Source organism: Hirundo rustica, chromosome 12, assembly GCF_015227805.2.
Source record: "Hirundo rustica isolate bHirRus1 chromosome 12, bHirRus1.pri.v3, whole genome shotgun sequence".
In the NCBI taxonomy this organism is placed as follows: Eukaryota; Metazoa; Chordata; class Aves; order Passeriformes; family Hirundinidae; genus Hirundo; species Hirundo rustica.
In genome coordinates this window covers 4,853,845-4,881,120 of record NC_053461.1, presented here as the reverse complement: position 1 = coordinate 4,881,120, position 27,276 = coordinate 4,853,845, and the positions used below count along the sequence as shown (strand labels likewise).

The window sequence follows — 27,276 nt, the reverse complement described above, 5'->3', positions numbered from 1 at the left end:
AAACTCATCAAAAACTGTCAGTCTCAGGGGGCATTGTTGGCCTTTTCATTTAGACAAGTTGCTGATACTGGGACATGGTGATTTCTTAGAATGAACTGATAAAAACTCCTTAAAAACTCATCCTCTTCAGTTGATTTATGAGGTGCATCTCTTTTTTGATGGAGGAGGGCAGGTAATCACAGCAACACATCATTTTCCAGGATAAACCTGTGATTGGTGTGCACTCATTCTCTGAAGGCATGAAGCTGGAAGCTGTGGACCCAATGGCTCCGTTTGTTATCTCTCCTGCTACAGTTCTCAAGGTACAGGTTCTTAAACCAGTCCTGCTAACATTCAGTTCTACTGCTACTCCTGTTTTTTAAATGCTCATGGAATTCTTATTAACTGGTTATCTTAAAATCTTGTACTAGTTTTCAAATGAAGTGTTTTGTATGCCTCCCTCAGGGGACAGGCTGCCTGATAAAAAAACTGCTGATGGTGAAGCCCTTGGATTTCAATGAAGAGGAAGCTCCATAAAGATACAGGCTCAAAAGATCAAATGATGAAAATTATCAAACCCAGTTTTCTAAAATTTGGCATAATCCCTCATAATCGGAGTATCCATCTGAAGACAGTTCTTTGGGGTTTTGATTTTGCCAAGATTATGTCCTTACTATGTACATGTGACGTTTAGATGGCCTGATTTGAAAACAAGGGGTTCCAAAGTTGAAATGAAAACTCTCCAACATGATCAGGTGTTACTTTTCTTGCTATTTGCTTGCTGTGGTTCTATTTACTTCAGGAGTGTAGTGGGTTTATTTGTGACAGTCCATCCCGGGACACAGTTCAGCCTTGTTGAAATAAGCAGTTTGTTATAGAATAGTAGGAAGACCACAAATTTCTGTGCCTTTTTCATGAGAAAATTCCCTAAAGCGTTTGACCACCTTACCTTTTAAGTGCTCAGACATTAAGTTTTACGATTTATATTTGTTAACTTTCTGGATAACACAGATAAGTCTATTGGCTTATGAATCCCAAAGAACCTTTTAATTTTATTTTTTTGGTAACCCTCACAGTATTTCAAGGCAAAGGGTTTCCATCAGGCAGCGTTGCTGTTTAACAAAGGTTTCAGAATCCACGTCTCACAGCAGCCCGTGGTTCTCTTTTGGCTGACTCCAGGTGTACAATGACAAATATTTCCTGATAGAAATGGACGACCTGAGGCCCGAGCGTGCGACCAGCCAGCGCTACGTCTGTCACGTCGACAGCGCCGGCATCTTCCCGGTGCAGTGGAGCCTGAAGAACGGGCTGCACCTCAGCCCCCCGGCAGGTACCCGTGGGCAGCCTCCCCCCGCTCCCCCCCTGCTCAGGACAGCACCTGGGCAAAGCAGTGGCACCTAGCAGCACGGGAAAGACCCAGTTCTGAAAATCGGGAGGCTGGACTTTGGGGAACTGAAGTTTCCCAGGCACAGGCGTGGATTTGGGAGGATGAGAGAGGCTGGTCACGTGTAACAACCTGAGCGCGTGGAATGAATGGAGCTGAGTGTTCCAGGCCCAAAAGGAATGTTGATTTCAGACTTTATGGACGTCGTATCAGAAGCCTGTACCCTTTGCGCTGGATTTTTGCTTCTGGTCAGAATGGAACATTGTTATCCAACATTATAAAATGTTTTTAGGCTATCTTATCGCTCAGTAGTTAATGAACTATTTTTTTTACCAATGGCCTATCGGGCACTGTTGCAGATTGTTGAAACATTGCTTCAGGACATAAGGGAATAGGACAGTGTTCCTGCACTGCTCAAAAATTTATTAATTTTCTCAAACTGGAAATGTCAACGGTACTGTAAAACCTGGGCCTCTACTCTCTTATTCACCACCTCACAATTCAGAATGTTTTGGTTTAGCTGCTCCTTACATCAGAGGAGCAGAGACTCCAGAATGTTTGTCTCCTGTCTTTCCTTGGCTAAGGTGTGAAAAGTGGCTCTGCCTGACCAGCATTTCCTAGAATTTTGTGTGTGAAAAGTGAAATCACTTTATAGGCATGTGACTGGAGCTGACAAAGATTTTAAGTTTCTGTTGTCATCTCCCTGGACATGGTGGATGCTCTGAATTGTGTGAGGTGTTAAGAGCCCTACTAGCACTGGTAAAACTGAGAAAAATAAATAATTAAGTCCTTCTGTAGTTCAGCCTTTTCTGAGGAGAAGAGTCACAGAATAAGTTAGATTGGACTGGTGAGGTCATTCCTCAAACCCTGGCTTCAGTTTTGGGCCTCTCACTACAAGACAGACATTGAGGGACTGGAGCATGTCCAGACAAGGGAGTGGAACTGGGAACGTGTCTGGAGCCCAAGTCCCATGAGGAGCAGCTGAGGAAGCAGGAGGTACCTGGAAAAAAGGAGGCTCAGGGGGAAACATTAGCTCTCTACAATTTTAGATTAATTGTCATATTAATACTATATTCTTACACTGGGTTTAAAATTTTGTTTGGTTTCTTAAACTGTTGTCACAGGTGTCCCATTAAGGGGAGTGGAATAAGAGCAGCACTTGTGTCCTTGCTAGTTTACTGCCAGCCTCAAACTGACATGGCAGCACACTTTTGTGCCCCATTCCCTTCAGTTATTTGCTTTTTGTTAGATCACAGGGGAGCCAAGTCTTTCCCCCAAGAAGAATATAATTTTTCTTGGAAGGATTCTCTGTCTCCTGATGGGCTCCTTGTTAAGACACTTCCCTTCAAACACGTGCAGATCTACAGCTGTTATCAGACTTGATGAGGCTCTTGGCAAATCTTCCTGCTCTCTTTAATGACTTAGCATTTAACATGTCTTTGAGAGAGTAGCATGTTGATATTGTGCACATTTTGAGCGCTCTGTTTTAAAAAAAAAAATAGCTCCAGAGCTGACACAACAACAGTTGCAGGATTTTTTCCTGAATTTCATCTGTACTTAGTGAAAAGGGTGCAACTGTTTTCCCATATTTCAGTTGCTGCCCTTGTCTGCTTGGCAGGTTCGTGATTCAGGTTGGAGTGCTGTGGCCTCACGTGGCTCCCTGAAACCCTAAGTCAGCCCACAAACCCGAGTGACCCAAACAGATCTCAGTGCTCTGTGTGTCAGGTGGGTCTGAAATGAGTCTCAGCTGTAAACCACTCACCCTCGGCTCTCTGCTCTTCTAGGTTACCCTGGGCAGGACTTTGACTGGGCTGACTACCTCAAACAGTGCGGTGCTGCGGCAGCTCCCCAGAGCTGCTTCCCTTCGGTAAGGTTCTCCTGCAGGAAAATCTCCTTGCTGCCCCGGTGACTTTCCTGATTCCAGGGAGAGGAACCTTCTGTGTGTTTCTTACTTTACTGCCTTTCCAAGTCTGTTGCCCTGAGTTTTAGCCTTCTGATTTGTTTATGTTTTTGTACTGGAGTCTTCTCACGGATTGTAATATAAACAAAGTGATTGTTTTCACATTCCTCTCTGAGGAGGGACAATTGATGGACTTCTGGTCTGGCCAGTGGGATGGAGAGGTGTCAACCTTATTCTCCAATCCCTGGTCATTGTCCAGAAGCTATATAAGCGAGGTCAGATAAATAAACTTCCCTTCTTTTTACTCTGAACTTAGCTGTGGAAGTATTATTCATTTCGTGTCCTCTAGCGACACAAGTAGGATAGAATATTTCAGCTGGAAGGGGCCTGCAATGATCAATTACCCTGTCCAATGCCAGACCCTCTTCAGGAGCTAACCAAAACTTAAGGGTGCTGTCCAAACACTGACAGGGATGGAGCTTTGAGCCCTTCTCTGGGAAGCCTGTTCCAGTGTTTGAGCACCTTCTCAGGAAAAAAGTGCTGCCCAGCTTGGAACTGTTCTCACACATCCTGACACTGGAGATCAGCACTTCCCTCTCCTCATCCCCTCTTCAGGAAGCTGCAGGGAGCAGTGAGGTCACTCCTCATCCTCCTTTTTCTCTAAACTGGACAAAATTTCACCAGCTCTGTTGCCCTCCTCCGGACACATTTGAGTACCTTAACGCCTTAGCTGTGATAACTAGGGAAGCAGAAGAGATAAGAGAGTATAAATGAGTCTGAACTGAAGTAGCTGCATGCCAGCTTCCCATGTGGACCAAATGTTTCAGTTATGATAAAGCAGACTGAAAATAAATGTTTTTTTCATGAAATTGAGATGTGTAAGAGTCCGTGGAAGAGACATAGAGCAGCATCAATGGTTGGCACTCCTGTACCTGTGGAAACAGAGCCTTTTAATAGACCTTATTTTCATTTACTAAGGGTACTCTTTCAATCTCCCATCCTTTCAGCTTGAAAAATTAATTCCATTGTATTAATCAATAAAAAGTCATCTTAAATTAGTACCAAATAATCATTTTACATTAACCAGAGCCTGAAGGACGTGCAGGATGTTGGGCTTTTGTTGGTTCAGTGACAGTATTGCTATCCCCCAAAGCACAATACCTTGTCAAGCAGAAAAGGGTACTATTAACACTTGCCTTCCAGTTCCATTTACCATACTTGGGCTATTGCAGTGCTTAGGGGGAGAAATTTGAATAATTACCAGTTTTTGAAGAGAGCGTTGTTGGCTATGAATTCTTGTTGCCCTTGTTCTGTCTTGTAAACTGTGGCATCTTAGAACAGGTCGCTGAATTTATTATCCCTTTTCTGAGAAGAGTTGATCACTGTAGGCTAGTTCCAGAATTCATAATGTATTGATCCTGCAATTACATTGCAGAGTGGCTCTGGGAAGAAGAGTCTACTGTCTGACTGAGATAAATTAATTATCTTTAATTCAAAAGCTCTAGAGCTGGATAAATACCTATCCTTATGTTTTAGGGATTTTTTTTTTTTTTAATATAAATGCAAACTATATTGGTGAATAAAGTAAGACCCTACTTATCCAAAAAATGTAAAATGAAAAGAAAGCTTCCTATTCTGCCTGCCAGAACTCAGACGAGGCAGGAATGTTATTCGCATACGTGAAGTGGATTTCCAAGCTAACATGATAGAATAGAGAACCTGGTCAGACTGTTTGTCAGACTTATCACTCAGGTGGCAAGCAGCAGAGAATTTCTGATTGCTGGGAATGGACTCAATCCTTTCGGTGAGCCTCAGCATCCTTATTTCTTGAGGACAAATATGTTCTTTGCTAGGTCTGTCTGTGGAGCCTTTTTTAATTTAAATTCGCTGTGGTTCCTAATGTATCTTACTTGTATTCAGTGTGCTAATTATCTGAAGTCGCCTCTGTGTTGAGTATCTTTCTGTGTTATTCAGACACTGAGGGTTTTATGTATTCTGTTCATGGATATTCATTTCCTATCTTGGATACACAGCTGGTGTCTTACCGAAGTATTCTGGCTCTTTCCTAGTTAACTTCTGACCATGGATTTAAAGAGAACATGAAACTCGAGGCTGTGAACCCAGTTGATCCTGAAGAAGTTTGCATTGCTACAGTCACCAAGTTAAAAGATTCGTACCTCTGGCTTCAGCTGGAAGGTGAGCTGATTTGGGGGAAGAGAGGAGTGCTTGCTTTTAGTGCCATCCCCAAACCTGAGGAGTGCTTGGAGCAAACTCACTGTCTTCAGAATATGGGCAGTAAGGCACAGTTTCCTCAGTGAAACCACAATCAGAACCCACTTGCATTGTCTGTTTCCAGTTTGCCTTAGCTGGCTGTGCTGCTTTAAGCCAGAAATGGCATTTGTGCATTGCAGTGTCAGTGCTGGGCTCATGCAGCGTGCAAAGTGCCGAGCGGGGCCTTGTGACGGTTTCACAGATGAGTGACTTGCATTCTGAGCAAGCTTTGGCCAGACCTGGGAAGGAAAGTTTCTTCATTAAGATAGAGTAAGCTTGTGTCAGCTGTTCTCCATTATAATCCCATTTCTTGATTGGAAGTGCATCAGCATGCACTTACTATGCACTGTGCATCTCTGCTAAACTGCGGAAGGAAAATTCCCATCTCCAGCCTTTAGGAGGAAGTAAATGAGGTCAGGAAAGAATCTGGTCGGTAAAAGGGGATGAATAAATGATTGTTATTGTGTTCCAGACACACCATAAATAAAAGCAGCTCCACTCACAAATTTACAGCAAGTGTTAACCAAATTAGGGGTTTTATGGCTTGTTTCAATTTTTCCTTTTCTAAACTGAACAGGTTCCAAGAAACCCATCCCCGAGTGTATAGTGAGTGTGGAATCAATGAATATATTTCCAGTGGGTTGGTGTGAGACGAATGGATATCAGCTCAGGCCTCCTCGCAAAGCAATAGGTACCGCTTCTCTTCTGTTTGCAGTGTTGGGTGAGACCTGGCAGAGCAAATTACTGCAGAGTTATTGCTGGCATCATGAATTTGGAAACATTCATCGTGCTCAGTGAGTCTGTGTGTTGCACAACTGTCCCTCTGGCTGCTGGGGCCAGTTGGAAGCCCTACAACAACTCCAAACCCTCCCAGTGTTGGCTTGCTGTGGGGACAATCCATTGGCCATAACAAAGAAATCCTATCTGTGTATGAACACCTCCCCATGCTCTGCATTTACTTCTGTCTGAGCTGTTCTCGCCACGTGTCTGACTGATCCTGATCCTGACCTTACACTTGCACTTGTGCAAAGTAAAGTTAATGCCACCACAAAACAGTGTGGGGGGTGTGCACATTTTGGAGTCAAAATAAGGGGAACTGATTTTCTCAATGGACCAGGTGGTGATGATCCCTAATGACAAAGTGCTGAAGAGTAAACCCTACCCGTTTAACTACACTAGTAGGTAGAATAAGATAGTGTCTTCTCTCAGCTGGTTAAGGAGGCATGTTTATTAAAGTTTCACGGGGGTTGGAGAAACTCAAGAATTTCTTGAGTGTTCATTAAGTAAGATAAGAAAAAATTTAGGTTGAAACCAGCTGTCATTTTCTGCAAGTAAAAGCGAAAGAAATTAATCTACTCTCCCTGCCAAGGACAGATGAGGAAGAAGGGGGGTTCCTAATTAGATAAAAGATGACTTAAAAGAAAAATCCAGAAGTTTGTTGGGACCAAATCCTGAAATTGCAGAAGAGGCATAATGTTGCATTATCTTGTTTTATTTTACTACCTGATTGTGAAAGCGAGAATTAGCAAGTGGACCCATCACCTAGATGACTGACTTCGTTGCAACAGTGTTTTCCTACATAGCAATTATCTTAAGTCATTTGTGTTTCTCACCAGCTGATTTGATCCCATTTCAAAGTTAAAGTGTTGAAGTTACCATGCCAGTGAAGTGGCACATTGGGCTGAAGAACATAACCTTTGGGTGCTGAAAAAGAAACTATGTAATTTCTTTTTGGCTGGTAGTACAGATGATTATGGGGCCCTGATGCAAACAGAGATGTACAGAAGGTCAGATTTTGTAGAAAACCAGGCATATGCATGCTTCATTTAAAGAATTTTTAATGGAAGTTGAAGTAAACCTGGTTTTCTTCAATTTACTTGTGCTAGTGTGCCACTAATGCAGCTGGGTCAGCTGTCTGAAACTGCAGTGATGGGAACATAGATCCTTTTTGCTGTATAACTTAGAAGAAATGAGTCCACTATATATATTGTGCTTCATTTGTTTGCTTCTCATATCTTGCCTTTTTTTTTTTTCTTTCAGTAAACAAGCAGAAAAAAATTGCAGTAGTTCAACCAGAAAAACAGTAAGTAACAAGTTGTTTGCTTTTATTTTTTGTTGATGTTTTTCTCCTTACTTTTCAATTGGAAAATGTGCTGTGTTAGGGAAGATGTAGATTTGCAGAAGTGCTGTACTGAGGGTTGAGAGATTCCACAGTGCATTTGTGTTAATGCTAGTAGATTCTGCTGATGTTCAAAAAGACCCCTTGCCCTACAGAAGGAGGAGACAGAAAGTTTGGCATTTGTGGTTTTTTTGTTGTTTTTTGTAATTGTTCCTTCCCAGATGAAATTTGGCCTAAAGCAGGCAAAAAGAAGAGTTCTACTAGTATCTACAATTCGCCTAGAAACTCTGTGGCATGCATGTGGAACTCAGCCTTGTGAGCCTGCTCAGAAATGCTCTGTGGAATGCTCACAGTTGGCTTTATTGACTCTTTCAGCTTTACAAACACCAGAGCTGTCAGTAGTCCTGCCAGTGTTTGCATTGCTCCTAAAATACTGAGCAGACTGTTCCCCCGTGTTTTGTAATTGGGATCCTTACCACGGTACTGGAGTCATTTTGGTTATATTTTGTTTAAAATCCAGCTTTTTCAGAACGCATAAGGTGAGGCTATGCTGCCTCATGCCATGAAATGTGAAGTTAAAAGGAGTCAGGGGATGTAAACTCCTGTAGCTTTGGGAGGTGTCTGTCACCATGCTGGCCCATGGACTGCAAGCAAGGGAAGATTGCTGCTGGCTGTAGCAGGATGGAATTCTTTTCCAAAGGGAATTCTGTAGTTTCTGCATGTTATTGTGAAACAGGGGAGGTATGAAAAGCAGGTTAATAAGGCTGAGAAAAAAAAATGTAATGTGTTTTAGTAACAGAGAGGTGACTGTTGTGACTATCTGTCTGTTTTCCTGACCTTCTTCTTTTCATTTCAGGATTTTGTCTTCAAGAACAGTTCATGATGGACTAAAGAACCAGGAATTGAACTCTTCTGACTCAGGTATCGATCACAGAGGTCAGGCTAACAAAGAGTTAGCTTGTAAGAGTTCATCTGCTCAACCCTGTTAGTAGAGAGGAGGAAAGGGTTTGGAGATTTTCATCCCGTGGTGATTTGTTGAACTTCAAAAGTTAATGAAACAAGCAAAAACCCGCTGTTACTTGTGTTCTGCATTTCATATGTGCATTAAGGCTGGAAATCAGATTTTTACAGCACAGCATTGCCCCTCCAGCAGAGGCCATGTGAAGCTGATGGTGTACTGTGACATGTGCAGTGACCTTTTATTGTCACCTGTAATGTTTGATCATGTGGGAGAAGCAGGTGTGCTGTATCTGTGCTCAGAGCTGTTGGATTCTGGCTTTGGGAAGCAGATCTCTCTGGTTTTTATGTTAACTTCATCATGGTGATAAACAAAACCAATTCAAACAGTAAACTACTTTGTGTGCCAGATGGCAAAATCTAATAATTTTCTAAACTGTTGCAAGAAGGAATGTGATGAATAAGTACATCTGCTGGTGGAAGTCACACAGATCCATCCATTTGGCAACAGAGTGCCTCCTCTGCTGTTTTCTGTACAGTGAAGTGCACATCTGAAGCTTCACCAAAAGCAAGTGTGATAAAAATGATGCATGCTTGTTTAGCATTTTAATTGGCTTTTAATAGAGTCATAATGTAAATTTGACTTCATTTGTTTATCTGCCAGTTTTCGACTGCTGAATTTAAGGTCTTTAAGTGATAGTGTTGCTCAATCAAGAAAAACTACAACACTGCTGGGTAAAACAATATTGGGGTTTTTTTTGCATAAGTGTATTGCAATATATATTAATACCTGAATTTTGAGCAATGCTGATGCATCTTTTGTTTGCTAATCAAAGGTAAAGAATCTAAAACTGCAAAAAAGAGTGATGCTGCTGTTTAGGATAAACAGTGGAGAATAGCTGCCAGTTTCTCTGGTGGCAAGAGTTTGGGGGAGAGAAAATTGACTGGAAAATCTAGCTGTAATTGCTGTGTAGGAAATTCTTCTGCTACCACAAAGTCGGGATTGTCTTTGTTGTTCTCACTGGTGTGATACCATGAAGCAGCAGACTCGCCAGGGAGGAATGTTTCTTTTCTGGTACGTGACCATCTTTATTTACTGCAGCTTGACAATTTGCAAGCACGGGCGTGAAGTATGAAAAGTGTTTTGGCACCGTGGAATAACTAATGCTGCCATTGGAGACGTGACACAGCAGCTACCTCAAATCCCTGTCATTCAGGACTTCCTCCCCTCCTTTTTTTTTTTTTTTTTTTTTTTTTACAGCAGACAAACTGTTACGTACCATGAGATTCTTTCCCGGGGCGTTTGCAGGGTGTGATTTAAATGTTTGTTTTCTCATTTCTCACTTCTCAGTGGTAATTAACGGCAAATACTGCTGCCCAAAGATCTACTTCAACCACCGGTGCTTCTCGGGGCCTTACCTGAACAAGGGCAGGATTGCAGAGCTTCCCCAGTCCGTGGGGCCTGGGAACTGCGTGCTGGTGCTGAAGGAGGTGAGCTGGATGGATGCACTGCAAAAAGCAGTGAGTCTTAAACACCAGAGTGTCTCTCTAATTACAGATGGGTAATTCAGAAATTTAAGCTGATGGTGAGTAAAGAGTGGTTTTTTGCATATAATGAAATATAAATCATGAATGGTTTTATGAACGGCTGATAAGAGTAAAAGCCTCTCATTTATCTAAGTAACACTCAGCCTTCTACTACTGAATTTTATTTTCTGTTAAAACAGTATAACCTGTAATTACCACAATCAAAGGCGTTAGTATCTTTTTTACGGCTGTAATAAATGTTTCCATTTTAGTTAACAGAATTTAGCTGGAGATAATCCCAAAATTCCTTTACGGTTTGCACTGTTGGTGGTAAAACAGAGGAAATACAGATTTTTTTTTTAGTCAGAATGGCAAACTATGTTCAGTAATTGGGAAATGAAATGAGTTATCTGTGTTTCATAAGTTGGATACAACTTGTATAGATCAAGTGAAATTACAGTTTGGCTTCTTAATGTAATTGAGGGAAGAGGAGGCCACTCTTCAATGCCAGAGATCTTCTTCTCCAGAAGGTGTCTCACTGCAAATATACATTTACTTTAATGTAATAATTATTTTTCTGAAATATCAGAAAAGGTCATGGGGTGCTTATGATCTGACCTGAGAGGCTGGAGATTTCCCAAGACATAACTGGATATGCACACTTGAGCTGTCATGAAATGATCACTTATAGATAAGAATTGGCTCAACATACCTGGATTTTTTGCCTTCATGACCAAGTATCTTAATGGGGAGAGAACTTAAGAAAGACTTTCTGGCAGACGTGATGTAAAACAAGAGTCTAATTGTCAAGGATCGAGCAGATTATCGAAAAAGGTCCATTTTTGCATGCAGAAAAGTACCCTATCCTTCCTGCCTGTTTCAGTACTTTATTGTAAGAACTGCAAAAGAGCAAATGTGAAATTCGGTGGCAGCTTCATTTAGTCATGAAGTTTCACTCTTCCTCATTGCCTGAAAGCAGAAAGTGTGCACAAATCCTGCTGATGTGCAGGTGCTGAGTGGTGCTGAAAGTTCAGCCAGTATGCTCAGTTGTATTCGTTTCAGTTTTGAGTCTTGCTCACTGTAGGAATCCTAGAGAGAGTTTGGTGCTTGCATTGTATTTAATATTTTCTTTGATTTATGCACTGCTGCATTAGTAGCAATAAAACTGCAGATTTGTAATGTCAAGGTTGTTATGCACCCAGTTGGGAATGATTTGGAATAAGCACATAGTGGAGCATAAAAAGTACAATTAGAGCGCACATTTTGTACTATCCCCCACTAACTTCAGGTTATTCACAACTTCCAAGTTACTTTACAATACCCGAGAAATTATCGTTTTATTAAAATACAGACCTTATCATGGTTCATGGAAGCAAAACAGATGAGATCTTAGGATTCTGCACTATGCTTTTGTTGTAAGCAGTAGGTTAGCAGGCAGCAAAATCCCGCAGCACTTTTTGGCACGTCTTCACATGACATACTATCTTAAAGATAATCGCTCAGATTCAGCCAAGGTTATGCAAGTTTGGGAGTACTCAGCCCCAGGCATTAATTTAGTGATGTGTAATTCAAGGGCAATGACTTGGAAACTGCTGGAATCACTCGTGACTCTGCAGACAGATTCTGAGGGCTGGGAAGGCCCAAAGTGTCGGCTGCTCTCAGTGCTCGTTTTGGCACTGTCGGGAGGTGTCTGTAATCCTGCTGTGAATGAGTGCTTTGATGCTAGATAATTTGGATGAATAGGAGTAATTTCCTATTCTGCCCTGGCACTTTAAAACAGATTTATTGTACAAATAACTTACACGTGTTTTCTGCTCTTCCCTCCCGCGCTGTAGGTTCTCACTTTATTGATCAACGCCGCCTACAAACCCAGCCGCGTCCTGCGAGAGCTGCAGCTGGATGAAGAGGCTGCGTGGCACGGCCATGGAGAGACCCTAAAAGCCAAGTAAATTCTTGTCCTCTTCCCTCTCTAGTCAGTCTCAGTAGCTGTTCCCTATAGTCTGTGCTTTAACTTGCGTTTCAGGGAAGGAAAAAAATCACTTGGAGCGCATCAAAATGCCAACAGCCATTAAATGCTAAATCCTTTATAAATTTCTTTATGAATTCTGGTGGAGTGCATGTGATTTTAATGCTCCATAATATGGCAGTGTACTCTGGTACAGGCATGTGAGCAGCTAGAAACAGTGTGGCACTGGCACGGCATTGTACTGACAGACCTGTGGGTGAGGTTTGAGATTATTTAATTCACCTGAAAATGATTTGTCAGTGTTTTAAAGCAGAAACATGTACTGCTTGGGAAGGTTCTCAGGCATTTCCACTCAAATTTGTTAGTGGAAAAAGGTTCTTCAGACATAAAGTTAGAAGCTTTGAAATGGCTTGACATGGATGTCTTTCTACAGCAGTCTGCCCTAAAGCTCTCCCAGTTTTCCTGCTGAGCTTTTTGGGTTGAAGCTTCTTTGCAAGATTACTTTTACAGCTAGGAAAAAAAAGCAGTGAACATATTTGCATATATTTGATAAGTCCAGATATTCCTTTATAGTCTAGGGATGGTTTTGTAATTAGGTCACTGTGTTTGCATATTAGAGATTAGATTTTCCCAATGTGCCACTACACACTTCCCTACATGATTTTGAACATGTCAGTAATTATTTTGTTGGATCAGTTTCATATATAAAAATACATCTTTCCATATATTGAAGGATTGCTCTGAGTTGGGCAATAGGAAGGTAACAAAGGTTAGTGTAAATAGAAGATGTAGCTGAGGAATAAAGAAAAAAATACTTGTTCAGTCTCGCTGAATTTGCTGTTTGCTTTCTTTTGCCACGGTAGTGACACCGGGGGTATCTGGACTATGATGATACAGCTGCTTTTTTCAAGGTATTAACTAGGTACTTGCAGGCTGAAGCGTCTCTGGTAGACATCAGCACATGCTTGTAGCTGTGCTGGGAGAACAAAGCAGAAATGCTGAGCAGCTCTGGCAGATACTGCACAGTGCAGCTCTTTCAGTGTAATGGCCAGGTGGGTGAACAAAAAGGATTTCTTCATTTAAATCAAACAGGAGCAGTATGTGGAGTCATGCCAGTGACTGTCCTGGGGAATTGTTCAGGAGCTGGACAAAAGCTGATTGGAAATGTGGCATTGTGGTCCCCTTGCCTCCATAGGATGAGCACAGAAAGGCTCACCAAGAGATGTCTGCTGCTACCTGAATGAGCTCAGTGGGTGCTCTCAGCCTCGGTTTGAGGAGCCAGCTGTCCGTGTCACAGTGGGCATTTCTGCAGTCCCATAAAAACAAAGGGAGAGCAAACTGTGGACAAAGAAAACAAAATATCTGAACCCTCAGATGGTGTTTTGTACTTGTTGATGGGCCAGTGTTGCTAAGTTTGGTACTGCAGCCACCTCTGTGATGGATTTTCTTTATTTGGGGATCTGACATAAGAGACAGGAGCTCCTGTTTCCTGGACTTGGCAGTCCATAAAGTCCATCATTGCTCATATTTTTTCTCAGTTTGATCTCAGCATTCTTGTACACCTCTCAACGAAGTCCTTTTATCCTGATGATTAGAAGGTTGCTAATTATGCCCCTATTTTCAATGCTAGATACAAAGGCAAGAGCTACCGCGCCACCGTGGAGGTTGTGAGGACGGCAGATCGGGTGGCAGATTTCTGCAGGAAAACATGCATCAAGCTGGAATGTTGTCCAAACCTCTTTGGCCCTCAGATGGTGCTGGATAAGTGTTCAGAGAACTGCTCTGTCCTGACAAAGACCAAGTACAGTGAGTAGTTCCCTGATCCATACCAAGGTTTGGAGTTTGGAGTGTTGTATTTTAGTTTTTTTTGGCTTTGACTCGAGAAGGAGCAGGTCAAGCACTACATAGAGAGGCCTACAAAATACTCATGTTCCAGTGTGTAGGGGACAAAAAAAGTCTGTATTAAGTGGTAGAACCATGGCTTAATTTCAGTTGTGTGTTTAAAACTTTATCTTTTTAAAACAACTTGTTGTACGAGAACTGACCAGTGTTGTCATTTAAGTGGCATTATAACTGCTTTTACTGATTTGTTGTGTGGAAAAACTGCAACACCTTCAAGCTCTTTTCTTAGTTTTTAGGATTTTTGTAGACTGGCTTTAACCACTTGACACTGTGAGAATGAAAAGTGCATTGTTTAAAAACTACAAATCATCATAAAAAGCACCATTAAATTGGACAATATCCTTGATAATTTCTGTATAAAATAGGATCATTTGGGAGCTTCCCAGAGATGGAGGAAGTAAATCTCTACAGGGCAAGCAAAATTGATCAGAAACTCTTGTTCCTTAAAGCAAGCTGAAGTGGAAAATACAGATATACAAGTTTTGCAGGACGGGGATTCCCACTGGGAAGTGTCCTTCCACTGATTCTCCCGTCCTGACATGGGGCAAACGTAACCAGTGATACTGAAGGTGCATTTCAACACTTTGCTCCTTTCTTCTGTCCTGGTAGCACACTATTACGGGAAGAGGAAAAACAAGCGGATAGGCCGGCCCCCGGGAGGCCACAGCAACATGGAAGCAGCCATGAAGAAACCAAATAAAAGACGGAAGAGACGAAAACATTTCTTTGTTCATAAGAAAAAGCGTTCTTCTGCGTCCGTGGATAACACTCCGGCTGGATCTCCCCAGGTAGGAGACTGCCAGCAGCGCTCACAGATCTGGGATGTGATCTTTGGCTGCTTCATATGAAACAGCAAACTTTAGTTCCTTGTAGCTTCACACTTACAGCTGCCTTTTTTTCTTTTTTGCTAACTCTTCAGGGCAGTGGGGCAGAAGAGGAGGATGACCAGGATGAGGTGGATGAAGAGTCTCTGACTGAGGACAGCACCTCAGAGCACCAAGATGAACTGCTTGAAGAATCAGAGGTGTCAGAGAAGAAATCCCTATCATCATCTCCCACCCAGAGTGAACTGTCTCATTCCCTGGCTCAGGACCGAGACAAGCGGAAGAGGAAGCTCAGGACCTTTTCCTTTTCTGATGATGAAAATAAACCTCCTTCACCAAAGGTAACTTGGAACACAGATTTGTGCCCTGGCTTGCTCCCTGCTGAGCAAGCACCAAAACCCTGGGGGTATTAACCACAATATGTGTGTTCTCTGTTACCCCGTGAAGGGCATTGTGGAAACTCTACAGAATAATTAAAATCCATCATGTTTGTTATGGTTGTGTTATAGGACTGGAATAAAGACCAAGTATATGTGATATTTTGGGAATTCTTTTGACTTGTGTAGGACATAAAGATGGAAGTTGCTGAAAAGCTGCAGCTGGACAGTAACCCTCTGGAATGGAGCGTGGCTGATGTGGTACGATTCCTCAAATCCACCGACTGTGCCCCGCTGGCAAGGATTTTCCTTGATCAGGTATCATTTTCTGTCTGTTAAATGTTGAAACTGCCACTTGGCTTCTTATCCTCTAAGGAGTCAGAAAAAGAGGTTTTTTTAATAGGGTTCTGAGGAAACAAGCACTTGTGCAACCTGCAGCAGTTTGAGTGAGAATAGTTCAGGAAATGACCAGAATTTTTCAGGTTTCTCACTACTGGAGGAAGGATATTTTGGTCTGCAGAGCATCTGAATCCTAAAACTACAAATTCTAAAACACGACTTTGTTGTGCCTACAACAAAACACCATGACAGAGTCAACATTTTATTTGCATCTTGGTTAAAAATTGCCATAAAACCAGTGTCTATTAAAACTGTACTATTAGAACTAATGGTTAGGGTGGTTTGTGAAACCTCTATTTCTATAGGAAGATGCAGTGGTTGTTTAAAATTACTTTCTGCATGAAATTCCCTTGGTTTCTTTTGTTTGGCTGTATTTTTTACAATAGAATCTCTTGAGTCTGTGCCTCAGTAGATTTAAACTGGCATTTTAAGAAAGGCGTTAATTCGCTCTGTGTGGGAGAGATTTCTGAGCTGCCAGGGGGAGCATGAAAGAAGCATCTAATTCACAAATCTGAAATTACAGCAAGTCAAAGCTGAAGGAGCAGGGAGAACAACAACAGTCACTCTGGAATTTTTGTCTTCTGACAGGAAATCGATGGCCAGGCACTGCTGCTGCTGACCCTGCCCACTGTTCAGGAGTGCATGGACTTGAAGCTTGGACCAGCTATTAAACTCTGCCATCACATTGAGAGGGTCAAACTTGCCTTCTACCAGCAGTTTGCAAACTGAGGAGCAGCCAGGTTGAAGTGGATCTTTGAAGCACAACTACAAAAACATGCTCCTTTCTCTCTAGCAAGTAAAGCCAAATGAACTTAAACTGAGGCCCTGGTGACCTAAAAGTGTGTGTCAGCCTCAATTCTTTCTATTTCAACAGAAGGAAGACAACACCTGGAGCAAAATGCCAATGCAAACACAGGGGCTACTCTACCAGCTGCCAGCTCGGGAACACAATAGTCTCTTGCTCTATGGTTCCCTTTTTTTAATGTATTTTTTAATGATTACAGAAGTCTCCTCTTGTGGGAAATGACATTTCAAATAGTTCTGTTGTCGCGGAACTTCAGAAGGAGAAACGGATCCTGTTTACGTTCGCATGTAGGCTGCCAGAAATAACCTTTCTGTTCCTGATGTTTCACAGAATCCCCTTCCCTCCCTGTGGATGAACACTTGCTTTACCACAGCACTGACTTTGGAATGTGTTCTTTGCACATTCGTGTGTTAATGTTCCGATTTTTAATGAATTTGTTCATTGTTAGGACAACAATGTGGCCACAGGGTTCTGAATGTACAGTATAGCAAGGGTGTGGTTCCTTTTGAAGTTGTTTTTTTTTGTTGTTGTTGTTTATTTTGGTTTGTTTCACTGTTGTTGGTTTTGCTTTTGTTTTTACTACCTCTGTAGCCTGCACGGTAGAAGCGATGAACTAAAAAGGGAGGGAGCTGCTCTTTCTGGACACGTGGTGGTCCATGGCTGCACAGCAGTCTCGCTTCTGTGGGCATGTCCAGAGTGCAAACCAATGTCAGCACACAGAGCTTCTGTTCCAAAGCTTTAGCTGAAACTTCTGTAGGCATAACCCGGATGTTTCCTTTTTTCAGATGTCAGAAGATTTAATTATTTTGCACTTCTCTTACAGGCAGGCTGTAGGACATAAGGAAGGAAAGAGAAAGTGCCTCTGCATTTTCTATATTTAGGTTGTTGGGTTTTGTTTGGTTTTTTTTCTTTATTGTATGAAGTTATTTCCTTTTTCCTCTAGCAAGCAATTGGGCCATGTACATAGAGCCTGTCAGCAGACTTTTGCTTTGCTACCTGAACATCTATTTAGAGAACACACTAAGGAAACTGCAATCAATAGAGGACTGCAACATAGCTCTGCCAGTGTTTGCATTCTGAAAACTCTTATGAGCTTGACTTTGTATTTTTAACTATCTACGGATGCTTGATCAGATTTGATGGAAATTTGGTGGGTTGGCAAGGGATTTGTGTGCTTTTATTAGAGAAAAGGGAAAGGACCAGTGGGACATCTTAGTTCCGTCAGTAGACTCACAGTAGGATGAACTGCTGATTTTAATTTTCCAGGGTAATAAAACCCAATCAGCCACTTGCTGTAGGCCAGTGCTTTGCACTTTGAGTAACCAGGCTTACGTTACTTTCCATTAAAGGTGTGGGGAGACTCGCATCAGGCTCAAGATCTGCATCAAATAAGTGTTGAATTTCAGCTGGCTTGCACATTCACTCTTCCTGTTCTCAGAGTGTTTGGAGGAGCACAGGCAGGAGCTGGACGTGTGCAGCTCTGCTCCTTTATGTCCTATTCAAATCCATCTCTGCAGGAAGCCCCTGGCCTACGAATGCAATGGAGTTAGGAAGGTGCTTGCTGCAGGAATTGGTTTAGGAAGGGTGCAGTTATTGAGTGCTGATGGACAGGGGTTACTCTGGTCAAATGGAATGATTCAAGTGTCCCTTAGGCCCAGTGTGACTGGCCATTCCAGAGCTGTGAGTGCACAACTCAGCAAGGACGTGCTCTGTAGGCTGAGAGCTGAGTTGGCACAGCCTGTGACTGTACCTGGCACATTGGTGTTGAGGGGGAGCTTCCTCCAGTGAAAACTGCTGGGACTAAGCAGAGCTCAGTAACTGGGGGTTGTTGCTTTTGCCCCTTAGAATACATGCTTAGTCAAAGCAGGACTCTTCACACAAGTATTAAAATCAGGTGTTTTTTGTTTGTTTTTTTTTTCATTCCAGAATCAAAATGTAAATGTCAGACTATTTATTAGCTGAATATTCCTGAGGGAGGGCAGTGTGTAGCTAGAAAATTTTTTTCTCCCATGTTGTAAGCAGAGTGTGAAGACACAATTAAATTGAAATCAAAGTGTCCCTTTTTCCTCCTTACACCAGATAATGGTGTAAATGGATATTTTGGCTCTTCATATTGTGCTTAGCTCATTTGCCTGTACTCCAGTCCCTTAGGACAAACTCATTCATAAGCCATTAGGCTTGAAAAAATTTCTAAAGAAACACTGCTGCTTTGCTGTCAGCATCTTGAGAATTTGACCAGTAGAGAACTTCTGGGCTGGAAGATGATGCTTTTGGGTCAGTGCAGTAGAATTCCCAGAGTTCTGGTGTCCTGATGCCTGGCAGGATTGACCTGCATAGCCAAGAGATGTTGCTTCCACCTTTCCCCATAGACAGCTAGATGTCTTTTTAAGTAGTTGTCAGGAGAGAACGGAGCTGAACGTGTAATTTAGTGGACCTGTTAACATGGCGCCTGGGGTTTTAAATACAAATGTCATACTTCCTTTTCTCAGTAAATAAAGCAGTCAGCAGTTTCAGCCGTTAGTGGGATACTTACTGGTCACCTTTGGCATGTTTTATAGGCTGGATTTTTCTGCCTTGTTTTGGGAGGCACTGACAGTCTGGTCCCAGTGGGATCTATTTTTGTTGAGATTTTCAAAAGGGATGTTTTCATTATTTGTGTAATGTTTTTATGCTGCACACGGGTACTGTACACTCTGTTTCCTGGAAAAAAAATGCACTCTGTTTTATTGCTGGATTTAAAAGGAATAATTGGGACTTTATCTTGATGGATGGTGTTTCTACTTGACTCTGTTTCAAGTTCCTCTTTCTCTATGTGTGGCAGATGACACAACTGCACTTACTTGTTCATCTTACTCCAGTATGACTTGAAATGAGCTCATGTGCTGCTTTAGTCGCTCTGTTTCTTCAGAACTGGATTTTGTGTAGCTGATGGCTGAATCTTGGATTTGGGTGACAGCAATGTTTCACCATCAGAAGTCCCTGGGACTGCAGTAGTTTAGGGTTCAAGGGTTTGTGCTGTTCTCTAGCACGTAATTCACCATGCAGTGCAACAAAGCTGGAGTCCAGGAGAGAGGCACTGATGTCCTACAGATGTCTTCAGTACAAGAAAATGAACCCTCCACTGAGCCTTGTGTACTACTAATGTGGCTGGTAACAGGAGTTTACCCATGGCTTGACCCACTGAGGGTTTGTGTTCTTGCTTGTCATATTTTCATGTGCATTGTGCAGTCTTGGGTTTGCACGTCCTAGCTTTAGAAACCTGGTGGTTCCACTTGGACTGTGCTAAGCTTAGCCTTGTTAGGCAGGACGATTTTGTTGAGGCACTGTTGTGTGCTTTCTGCACCAAGTCAAGGATTCTGTAACAGAGAAGTATTTGACTTCCAAAATTGCGATGGAGTTTTAATGTGGTAGAATTATCCCTAAAGCACAAGCAGTTTGCAGTCCATCCTGAACTGAAAGCAGTCCTTCCAGGAGAGGAGAGGTACAGCACTGATCTTGGTGAATGAAGACTACTTTTTTCCTAACTCTAAACATTTCTGAAAGTTTCTCTTTGAGGAATGAAATGAAAGACAGGTTCATTTCTGTATTGTATAGAACTCCAGGAGTGTTTGCAGTCTCTTCTGGATTAATGGAAACAGTACATACAGGAGAGTTCAGGAGTGGTTTTAAAGATTACATTCTCTGTCACAACTTTTAGCAGTATTTTGTTGTTGTTTTATGATTTGCTAGTGTTTGTTTTTTATTCCAGTGATGCTTTAAAGGAGGGAAGGAGTATTTAGCTGCTAGGTCCACAGAAGTGTAAATATATTTACAGTCGATTGGACTGAGCACTCCGTTCTTCTGTATGAAGTATAAAGCCTTGGTACTTTGTTAGCAGAAAGCCCAGTGGCTTGTGAGATTTTTGAATGTAATGGAATCGGCTTCAAAACTATCGAGCTCGAATTGGAGACTGGATTACCTTTGGACCAAATCTGTTGTTACTAGATGAAGTAGCCTTACCAGAAAGCCAAAAATATGATCCCGTACAAAGCTACTCCTTAACCAGTGCTGTCACAAAGTGTCAGCCTGGTTACTGCCTACTGTGAGCTCAGATTACCTAAAAGTAACTAAGCACAAAGACATAGGCTAGGTCAGGAGACTTCAGATGTAGAATGAAGGCTCCTCTTCCAAGGGATTGTGTGCCGACCCCTTGCTGCTGAGTGCTGCCGCCCTTCCCCAAACATACACGTAGCCTTGTTTTCAAAGGCAGCCTTTTGGGTGAAGGATTGCAATGGGATGTGGGAACAGAGACAAAAAGCCTCTTTTACTGTTGTAAAACCAAAATACCGATCTGGATGAAACACAACGAAAATGAGTTAAGGTTGGGGCGCTTTGTCTCCGTGGTCATTTGTAGCTTCTTCAGCATGGCCCCTGTTCTGAAATGCACCGGACATGCAAGTGGATTTTTGATGAGAAGAGAAAGTTGCTGTGTTCAGGTGCCCAGCCAGCAGTGTTTGGCTCAGCTTTAAGCCGTGGAAGCGAGCAGGTCTTGCACTGACAGAGTTCCGAGGCAGTGGGTCTGAGTGACTTGGCACAAACAATGGGACCCCTGGCCTGGCACAGACCCGGGGAGCAGCCCTGGGGCTCGGTAGCAGCTCATGGCACGGGGTCAACACTGAGCTCTGGGCACAAAGGAATTCTCACCCACTCTGAAAGCTGCTGAGCACCAGTTTCCAAGAAACCTCATGGCAAAAGAAAAAAAAAATATCTGGAGGTGTCATGTTTCTCCTCTCCTTTTTAATTTTTTTTTTTTTTTTGGTAATTTCTGTTTAAAATAATTTTAAAATAATCTCTATAGACAATCAGAGGTCTTCTAGGAGTCTCTGCCCAAAAGGGTGCCAGCTCCACACCTGTGGGCCTCTTTCTTATACTAACTCATTGGAACTGATGCACTTTTCCTGTATTTTGCCTTTTTTGATTAGCTGCTTGTTCTTAAACAAAGATTTAAATGCGTATTGTGTTGTGTCCCTTCTGCTTGTTTTATCTTTCTTTAACTTTTAAAAGAAAATATATATATGCAGTGAGACTGAAGTACTACACAGAAGAGAAACATGCACAAGAAAATATGCCTATTAAGTCCCACCATTGTTTGAGCAGGTGTAACAATTTAATCAGAGGATTTTTTAAAAAAATATTTTGGATGGGTATTTTACTTGTTTTGTCTGTAAATAGTGTACAAAAGTTTGTGGTTTATGACAGTTTTAAGTGGTTGTAAGAAAATTAAAAAAGATACCTAAACTGTTACTGATGTCTTTGGTATTAATATCATCGTAAATACTGCTGCTGACCATGAGCAATTTTCCATCTTGGAAAACTGTGGAAAGCTGTTTGGCATGTTTCATTACTTACATAAAAGGTAAATGCAAACCACATAAATACCACTTGGAGAGGCTTCATGTTAAAGAGCTTGATTTGTTTTATTCAGTTCACTCAAATGCAGGAGTCCTCTTTATCAAAGCTTCTACTAAGTTTCTAAGATTTTGTTTCACAGGGTGCTGAATCCAAAATACATGAGCTGAGGACAGGACCTACAAATTGGAGTAACTTTCTTTTATTGCCTTAGTCGAACCTTGGAAGCTGCCTGATACAATCCAGTGCAAATCTTGCAGGAGCTGCAGCTCCTTCTGGATGGTTTTGTAAAGGTTATTGCTACCCCAGGAAGCTAAAATTTTAAAACAGTCTGGCTTTGCTTCTTCTGAATAACATGAGAGTGCACCGGATGTTTCAGAAACAACTTTGCCTTGCAAAGTTCTTGTTTCCTTACTTGGCATTCCAACAGATTGTACTCAGTACTTCTTTCTTGGCTGCACTTGAGCTGATTTTACACTACACTGGGTGCAGAAAATGCATGGGAGTGGGATGAAACTGATTTGCTTAACACTGTCTTTAGACCTCTATAAATATGTAGGATTTAACATAAATCTTCTACTTGCCTTCACAGAGCACTGTCTGCTCGAGAGAAATCTGAAGGTTTGTGAATAGTACATAGCAGGAGGCAGTGATTTGTCTGCCACAGGTTTCAGAAAGGCTTAGAGGAGTCATGATGAGATGAAACCCTTGAAGAGGTATTTTGGGGGAATGATCTCATTTAAAGCATGGAATGCGGAGCAATATGAGGCATAAGCCCTCTGAGTTATGTTTCCAGATTCATGTCTGAAACATAGGTTTTGTGTATAAGTAACATTACGTAAATCTTTAACCGGTATTGGGGTCCAGGTCAGGTACGTGTGTGGGACACCTTATGTTCAGCAGCAGCTGTGGAAGCCACAAGCAAATAGGTCAAGTCCAGGTTGCAAATGCAGTGCTTGGTGGCTGTTACCACTGTGTGCAACGGGGAGAAAAAGCAACCTGCTTTGGTCTGTGTCATTTCTGCTGGGTAACTATTTGCTTTCCTGAGCTCTTGTTTTTGGCAGTTCAGAGCAGAAGAATTTTGACCTGGGGCCAGAGACACTGGACAGACCGTTTTGGCTGTGTGCTCTCTAGGTGAGAGAGCTGAAGAGCATTTCCTTTTCTAGTTGCAACTTCCAGACATTAATGACACAGCCTAAAAATTAGAAAAAATACTGTTGTGTGCCAATACTGTTTGGCATCACCTTCCAGGAAGGACACTCACGTAGGCAGGTTTGCAATGTAGACACAACAAATGTTATTTAAAGAACTATTGATTCATGTGCTTGGCTTTGCTTTCTGATATATTCAAATGTATGCTTTCTGGGTTATATTTATGAGTGAATTAATATTTAGACAGGGATTTTAAATTATTTGAAGAAATTAAAGAAATTACGAAAGAAAGCAATACAATGCAACATAACCTGGGTTGATTCTGCACTGACAATAAGAACCTAAACTTGATGCAGTTCTGGCTGGAGAGGACGAAGAGAGGTACAGCACAATGGGACCGGTCAAGGCTCATTGGCCAACAGGCCCAGTTTCACAGTTTTCCAAATGAAAGTGTTGACAGGTTTTGTTTAATCCATTGGGCCAAAGGATGAAACGTTTTTGCTAAAGAACCCAGGTCCCACTTTCCTCTTTCTAGGATGATAGCAGCCTTGCCCGGCCCTGTGCAGTCTGGGCTAATCACAGCCTTCCGTGCTGTGGTTCTGACCCCGGGATTCCTCGGGGCTGTGGTGCTGTTTAGAAATGGGGGTGGACGCTGGAGCCAGTGTTCGGATGCTGGAGTCAGGCGTCGTTCGGCAGCTGCCCGCAGCACCGGCCACTCCTCTGCCGCGCTCCCCCTGAGGCCGGGCAGTCCCGGGGCCGAACCCCCCCCGTTTCCAGGCCCCGGGGCCGGAGCCCTCTGGCGGGGGCCGGGCGCTGTCCGTGTCACGGGCGGAGCTGCTCGCGGGTGACGCTCAGGGGCGGGGCGGGGCGCGGGGCGGGCAGGCGGCGGGGCCGGCACGGCCGCCATGCGCCGCTGAGGGCGCCGGCCGGGCCTCGCCATGGGGGCGCCGCCGCCCAACGGCAGCCTCGGCCTCACCGCCGGCACGCCGCGGCCCGGCGGGGCGCCGGGGCCCGGGGACCGCGGCTGCGAGAACGGCGCCCTCATGGACAGATTCGGTATCTTCCTGCAGGGGCTCCTGGGCGTCGTGGCCTTCAGCACCCTCATGCGTGAGTGGCGGGGCCGCGGCCTCCGGCCGGGCGGGCAGCGGGCGGGGCGGCCCGGGGACGGGTCGGGCTCGGTAGCGGGGCCGCGGCCGCGCCGCCCCGAGGCCGTCCCGGGAGCGGCCGGGCTGTGCCGGGCTCCCGGCCGGGGAGGGCTCGGAAGGGCCGCGGCGGCCTCGGGGGGCGCAGCCGCGGGTGCCGGGTGAGCTGGAGCGGGGCCGTGCGGGGAGGCCTCAGAGGCGGCGGCTCAAGTCCTTTCGCTTTCTTCAACTTGCCTTCCTAATGCTCGTACCCGTGCCGAGAGAATTTATTGGGTGGGTGTGTGGGTGTGCGTTCTGCTTGGAATGCTGCCAGCAGGAGGAGGAGGTGTGTGCGGAACCGCTCGGGTTTGGGATGTACAGAAGTCACGGGTGTGGCTGATCGGTTTTACTGCAGGTGCACCTTGTCGTGTCACCAGCAGCAAAGTCACACTTGTTTCAGTCCTGCCTCGCTTCCCTGGAGAGCCATTCCTAGGAACTGGAGCAGCCCGGGAGCTGTGTGGCCGCTGACAGAGCTCAGCTGACGGGCAGCAGCTCCTTACACTGCTTTTTGAGGGTGGTGGAAATGCAAGGTAGTGGCTCCAGCCCTGTGTTGAGGGAGTCACAACAGTGTGAAACACTTCTGGTGGATTTGTCTTTTATCTTGTGGTCTAGTTAGTGTCCTTTCGGTTGAGAAGTGGAAAAGAAAGACAGTGCCGTTACTCAGCTGTGACCTTGCTGGTAGCAAAAAGTGGGAGGTGGAAAAGAGAATATCATGAACATGTTTTATAGTTTGATCTAAAGACGAAGATCCTGTTTACATTAGAATTGGACTGATGCCTTTTCACGCTGCTGTCATACTATTATGGTTAACTCAGACATTTGCTAACACGTTATATTTGCATGCCTTAATGTCTCAGTCACTATTAACAATTGCATTGCTCTTCTAAAAGCTATGTGTGTAGCTATCATCCTGAGGCTGAAGTGCAACAGTAATCACTGGTGTAACATTTGGTCAGTGACAGCAGCCTCATAATTAGAAGTTTCAGCAGTTTCCAAACAGAAGTACCTCTGTGTAAGAAGGTAATGGGTACACAGTGTTGGTTTTAGATTTAAGGGATACAAATAGGTAATTCTTATGGACTGGGTGTCAAAGGATGAAGAGCTACAGATGTTAGTTGTCAGGGTGGTATCTTCTTTTCTGGAAATAGTATCTTTATGCATTTTACAGTAACACTGGGCTAAGTGAAGACCAGAAAAAGTGAGTGTGAAAAGTAAGGACTAAAACATTGAACACCTTGTTGTTGGCTGCACTTTCTGACTTGGGTTAGGTACTGTTAAGCCATGAACTGTGAGGAGACTGTTGATGCAGTTGTGGCAGAAGGGAGTGGAAGGAATGCAGCCAGTCCTTGCAGTGTACTGGTGAGAAAAGGAGTCTGTGTCCAAAGCAGACTAGAGCAAAAACATGGCAACTTATCGCTCTTTAAAGTGCATATATTCAAAAACAGAGGATAGGTTTGTTTGTCCCAGCTTTGCCAGCCACATTCTCTTCCACAGTGTTTTGTGCCTCTCCCTGAGCAGGACGAGAAGCTGGTGACACCACATGGGCCTGTTACACTGGTACAAGAGCAGCTCTCTCTGTTAGGGGCTGTTTTGTGCAAAAATTCTGTTTGTCTGATCACTTTGCCTGAATGTTTTTATCCACTGGCATCATGAAGTCACCCCAGGACAACTTTTTATGTCATATGCCAAACACCTGGTGCGTTCTTCCAAACACTTTAAAGTTTCCTCAACAAATGGGACTTTTTGTGGCAGATAATATGTGAGAGAAAAGCAGGAACTTGTGCTGAGGATGGAGGGGGAGAGCTGACCTCGGCAAACAGCGGGGCACCTACACAGCTCTTCCTGTAGGCTCTGGGGCAGGAGGGATGACGCAGTTGTATCCAGCATCACAGAACTGGTTGCATTTAAGCTGGAATAGCTCCGTCCCTGTTGGTGTCCGGCACAGGAGAGGCTCTGGCATGGAGGGAGAAGCAAGTGGCTGTAGGCAGGGGCTGCTTGACATTTGTGACTGCAGTCAGGCCCCTTTGGAGCAGCAGTAATTCTCTGTGTGCAGCTGTATCATTGCTCCAGCTCTTGTCTTACCCATGACTGTCTGGTATTGAAGTTTAATAAGGAGGAAGTAACTTGTCTTCTTTTTTTTTTTTTTTGAAAGGAAGCACTAGGAGATGTTCTAATACTTTAGTTGTGATTAATGGTAGTGAACCCTCTCAAGTAAAAGAAATTAAAGTAATGGCACCAGAGATACATGGCACAATTGCTCTTTATGTACAGAAATTGTCTTTCTTTGAAAAATATTTGATTTGACATATAAAGAATAGGAAATTTTGGTAAGTGGCTACATCAAAGGCTGAACCAGACATGCCCTTTTCTAGGTAAATTTTACTATGCTTGCATTTAGTGGAAAAAAAAGAAAATATTTTTAAATGTAAGCAGTAAGAGAAGAAGAACCTTTTCTGTGCCTCACGGCTGGGTGTTCATCTACAAAGAACTGAAGGACTGTTCTGAAAGCAAAATTATTTAAGATCTGACACTCCAGTGTGCCACCTTTTCGTTCATGCCCCTGTTCAGCTGCTGTAAAGCTGTGCTGCCAATGACCTGCCAATGACATCATTCAAACTTCATATTTGAAGGGCTAAAATGTGTTAAGCATCAGGTTTTTAGCTGGTGGAAGACGTGGTGGCTCTCTGCCAGGGGGAATGTGGGGTCTGCCCCGCTGTGTCTGTCTGTTGATGCTGGTAGAAAAGGCTTTTACCCCGGGCACGTTATCAGCCTGCCTTGTGTGTTCCCTCACTGATGAATGGGCACAACCAAGAAGCACAGGAACGGTGAATTTCCTGCTTTGAGCTGACAAAATATTCATTGGAAATTAATTCCTAGGTTTCCTTTTCTTTGTAGCTCTTGGCTCCCTGTTCTGATACACGGGGAATGAGGATCAGTTTCACTCACCACACCTTACCATTTAAATGAAGGACTTCCTTCTAGGTTTTTCCAGGTTCAGATATAACCTGTCACAACCCCCTAACCTTTTTCTTGTGGAATGTGCTTTAGCAAGTGACGATCTGTCCTGAGTTTATATGGGAGCTTCCCTATCTCCCTTAAGAAGAGTAGAAGTTTGCATGTGGTTTTTATTGTAAGTTAAGGCCTC

At 43.4% G+C, this 27,276-nt stretch overlaps 2 protein-coding genes across 5 annotated transcripts in view; both read left to right on the top strand.

The window, feature by feature from the left end:
* The window catches only part of SFMBT1 (Scm like with four mbt domains 1), a 72,019-nt gene extending 50,381 nt beyond the window's left edge, over positions 1-21,638 (top strand). For 2 of the 4 annotated variants that reach the window (XM_040076499.2, XM_040076500.2), the window contains exons 8-21: positions 201-308; positions 1,159-1,309; positions 3,148-3,230; positions 5,333-5,459; positions 6,112-6,225; positions 7,575-7,617; positions 8,510-8,574; positions 9,962-10,101; positions 11,973-12,082; positions 13,734-13,909; positions 14,615-14,793; positions 14,925-15,170; positions 15,396-15,524; positions 16,194-21,632. In XM_040076499.2, coding sequence (XP_039932433.1) covers positions 201-308; positions 1,159-1,309; positions 3,148-3,230; positions 5,333-5,459; positions 6,112-6,225; positions 7,575-7,617; positions 8,510-8,574; positions 9,962-10,101; positions 11,973-12,082; positions 13,734-13,909; positions 14,615-14,793; positions 14,925-15,170; positions 15,396-15,524; positions 16,194-16,334 — 1,812 coding nt within the window. In that variant the 3' untranslated portion in view covers positions 16,335-21,632. Of the gene's footprint in view, positions 1-200; positions 309-1,158; positions 1,310-3,147; positions 3,231-5,332; positions 5,460-6,111; positions 6,226-7,574; positions 7,618-8,509; positions 8,575-9,961; positions 10,102-11,972; positions 12,083-13,733; positions 13,910-14,614; positions 14,794-14,924; positions 15,171-15,338; positions 15,525-16,193 lie in introns of those variants that run through there. The other 2 variants (XM_040076501.2, XM_040076502.2) reach the window with 2 other exon arrangements.
* A 2,250-nt stretch (positions 21,639-23,888) lies between these two features.
* STIMATE (STIM activating enhancer) overlaps positions 23,889-27,276 on the top strand; it is a 37,088-nt gene continuing 33,700 nt past the window's right edge. Inside the window, exon 1 of the mRNA XM_040076454.2 lies at positions 23,889-24,057. Coding sequence (XP_039932388.2) covers positions 23,889-24,057 — 169 coding nt within the window. The remainder of the gene's footprint in view (positions 24,058-27,276) is intronic.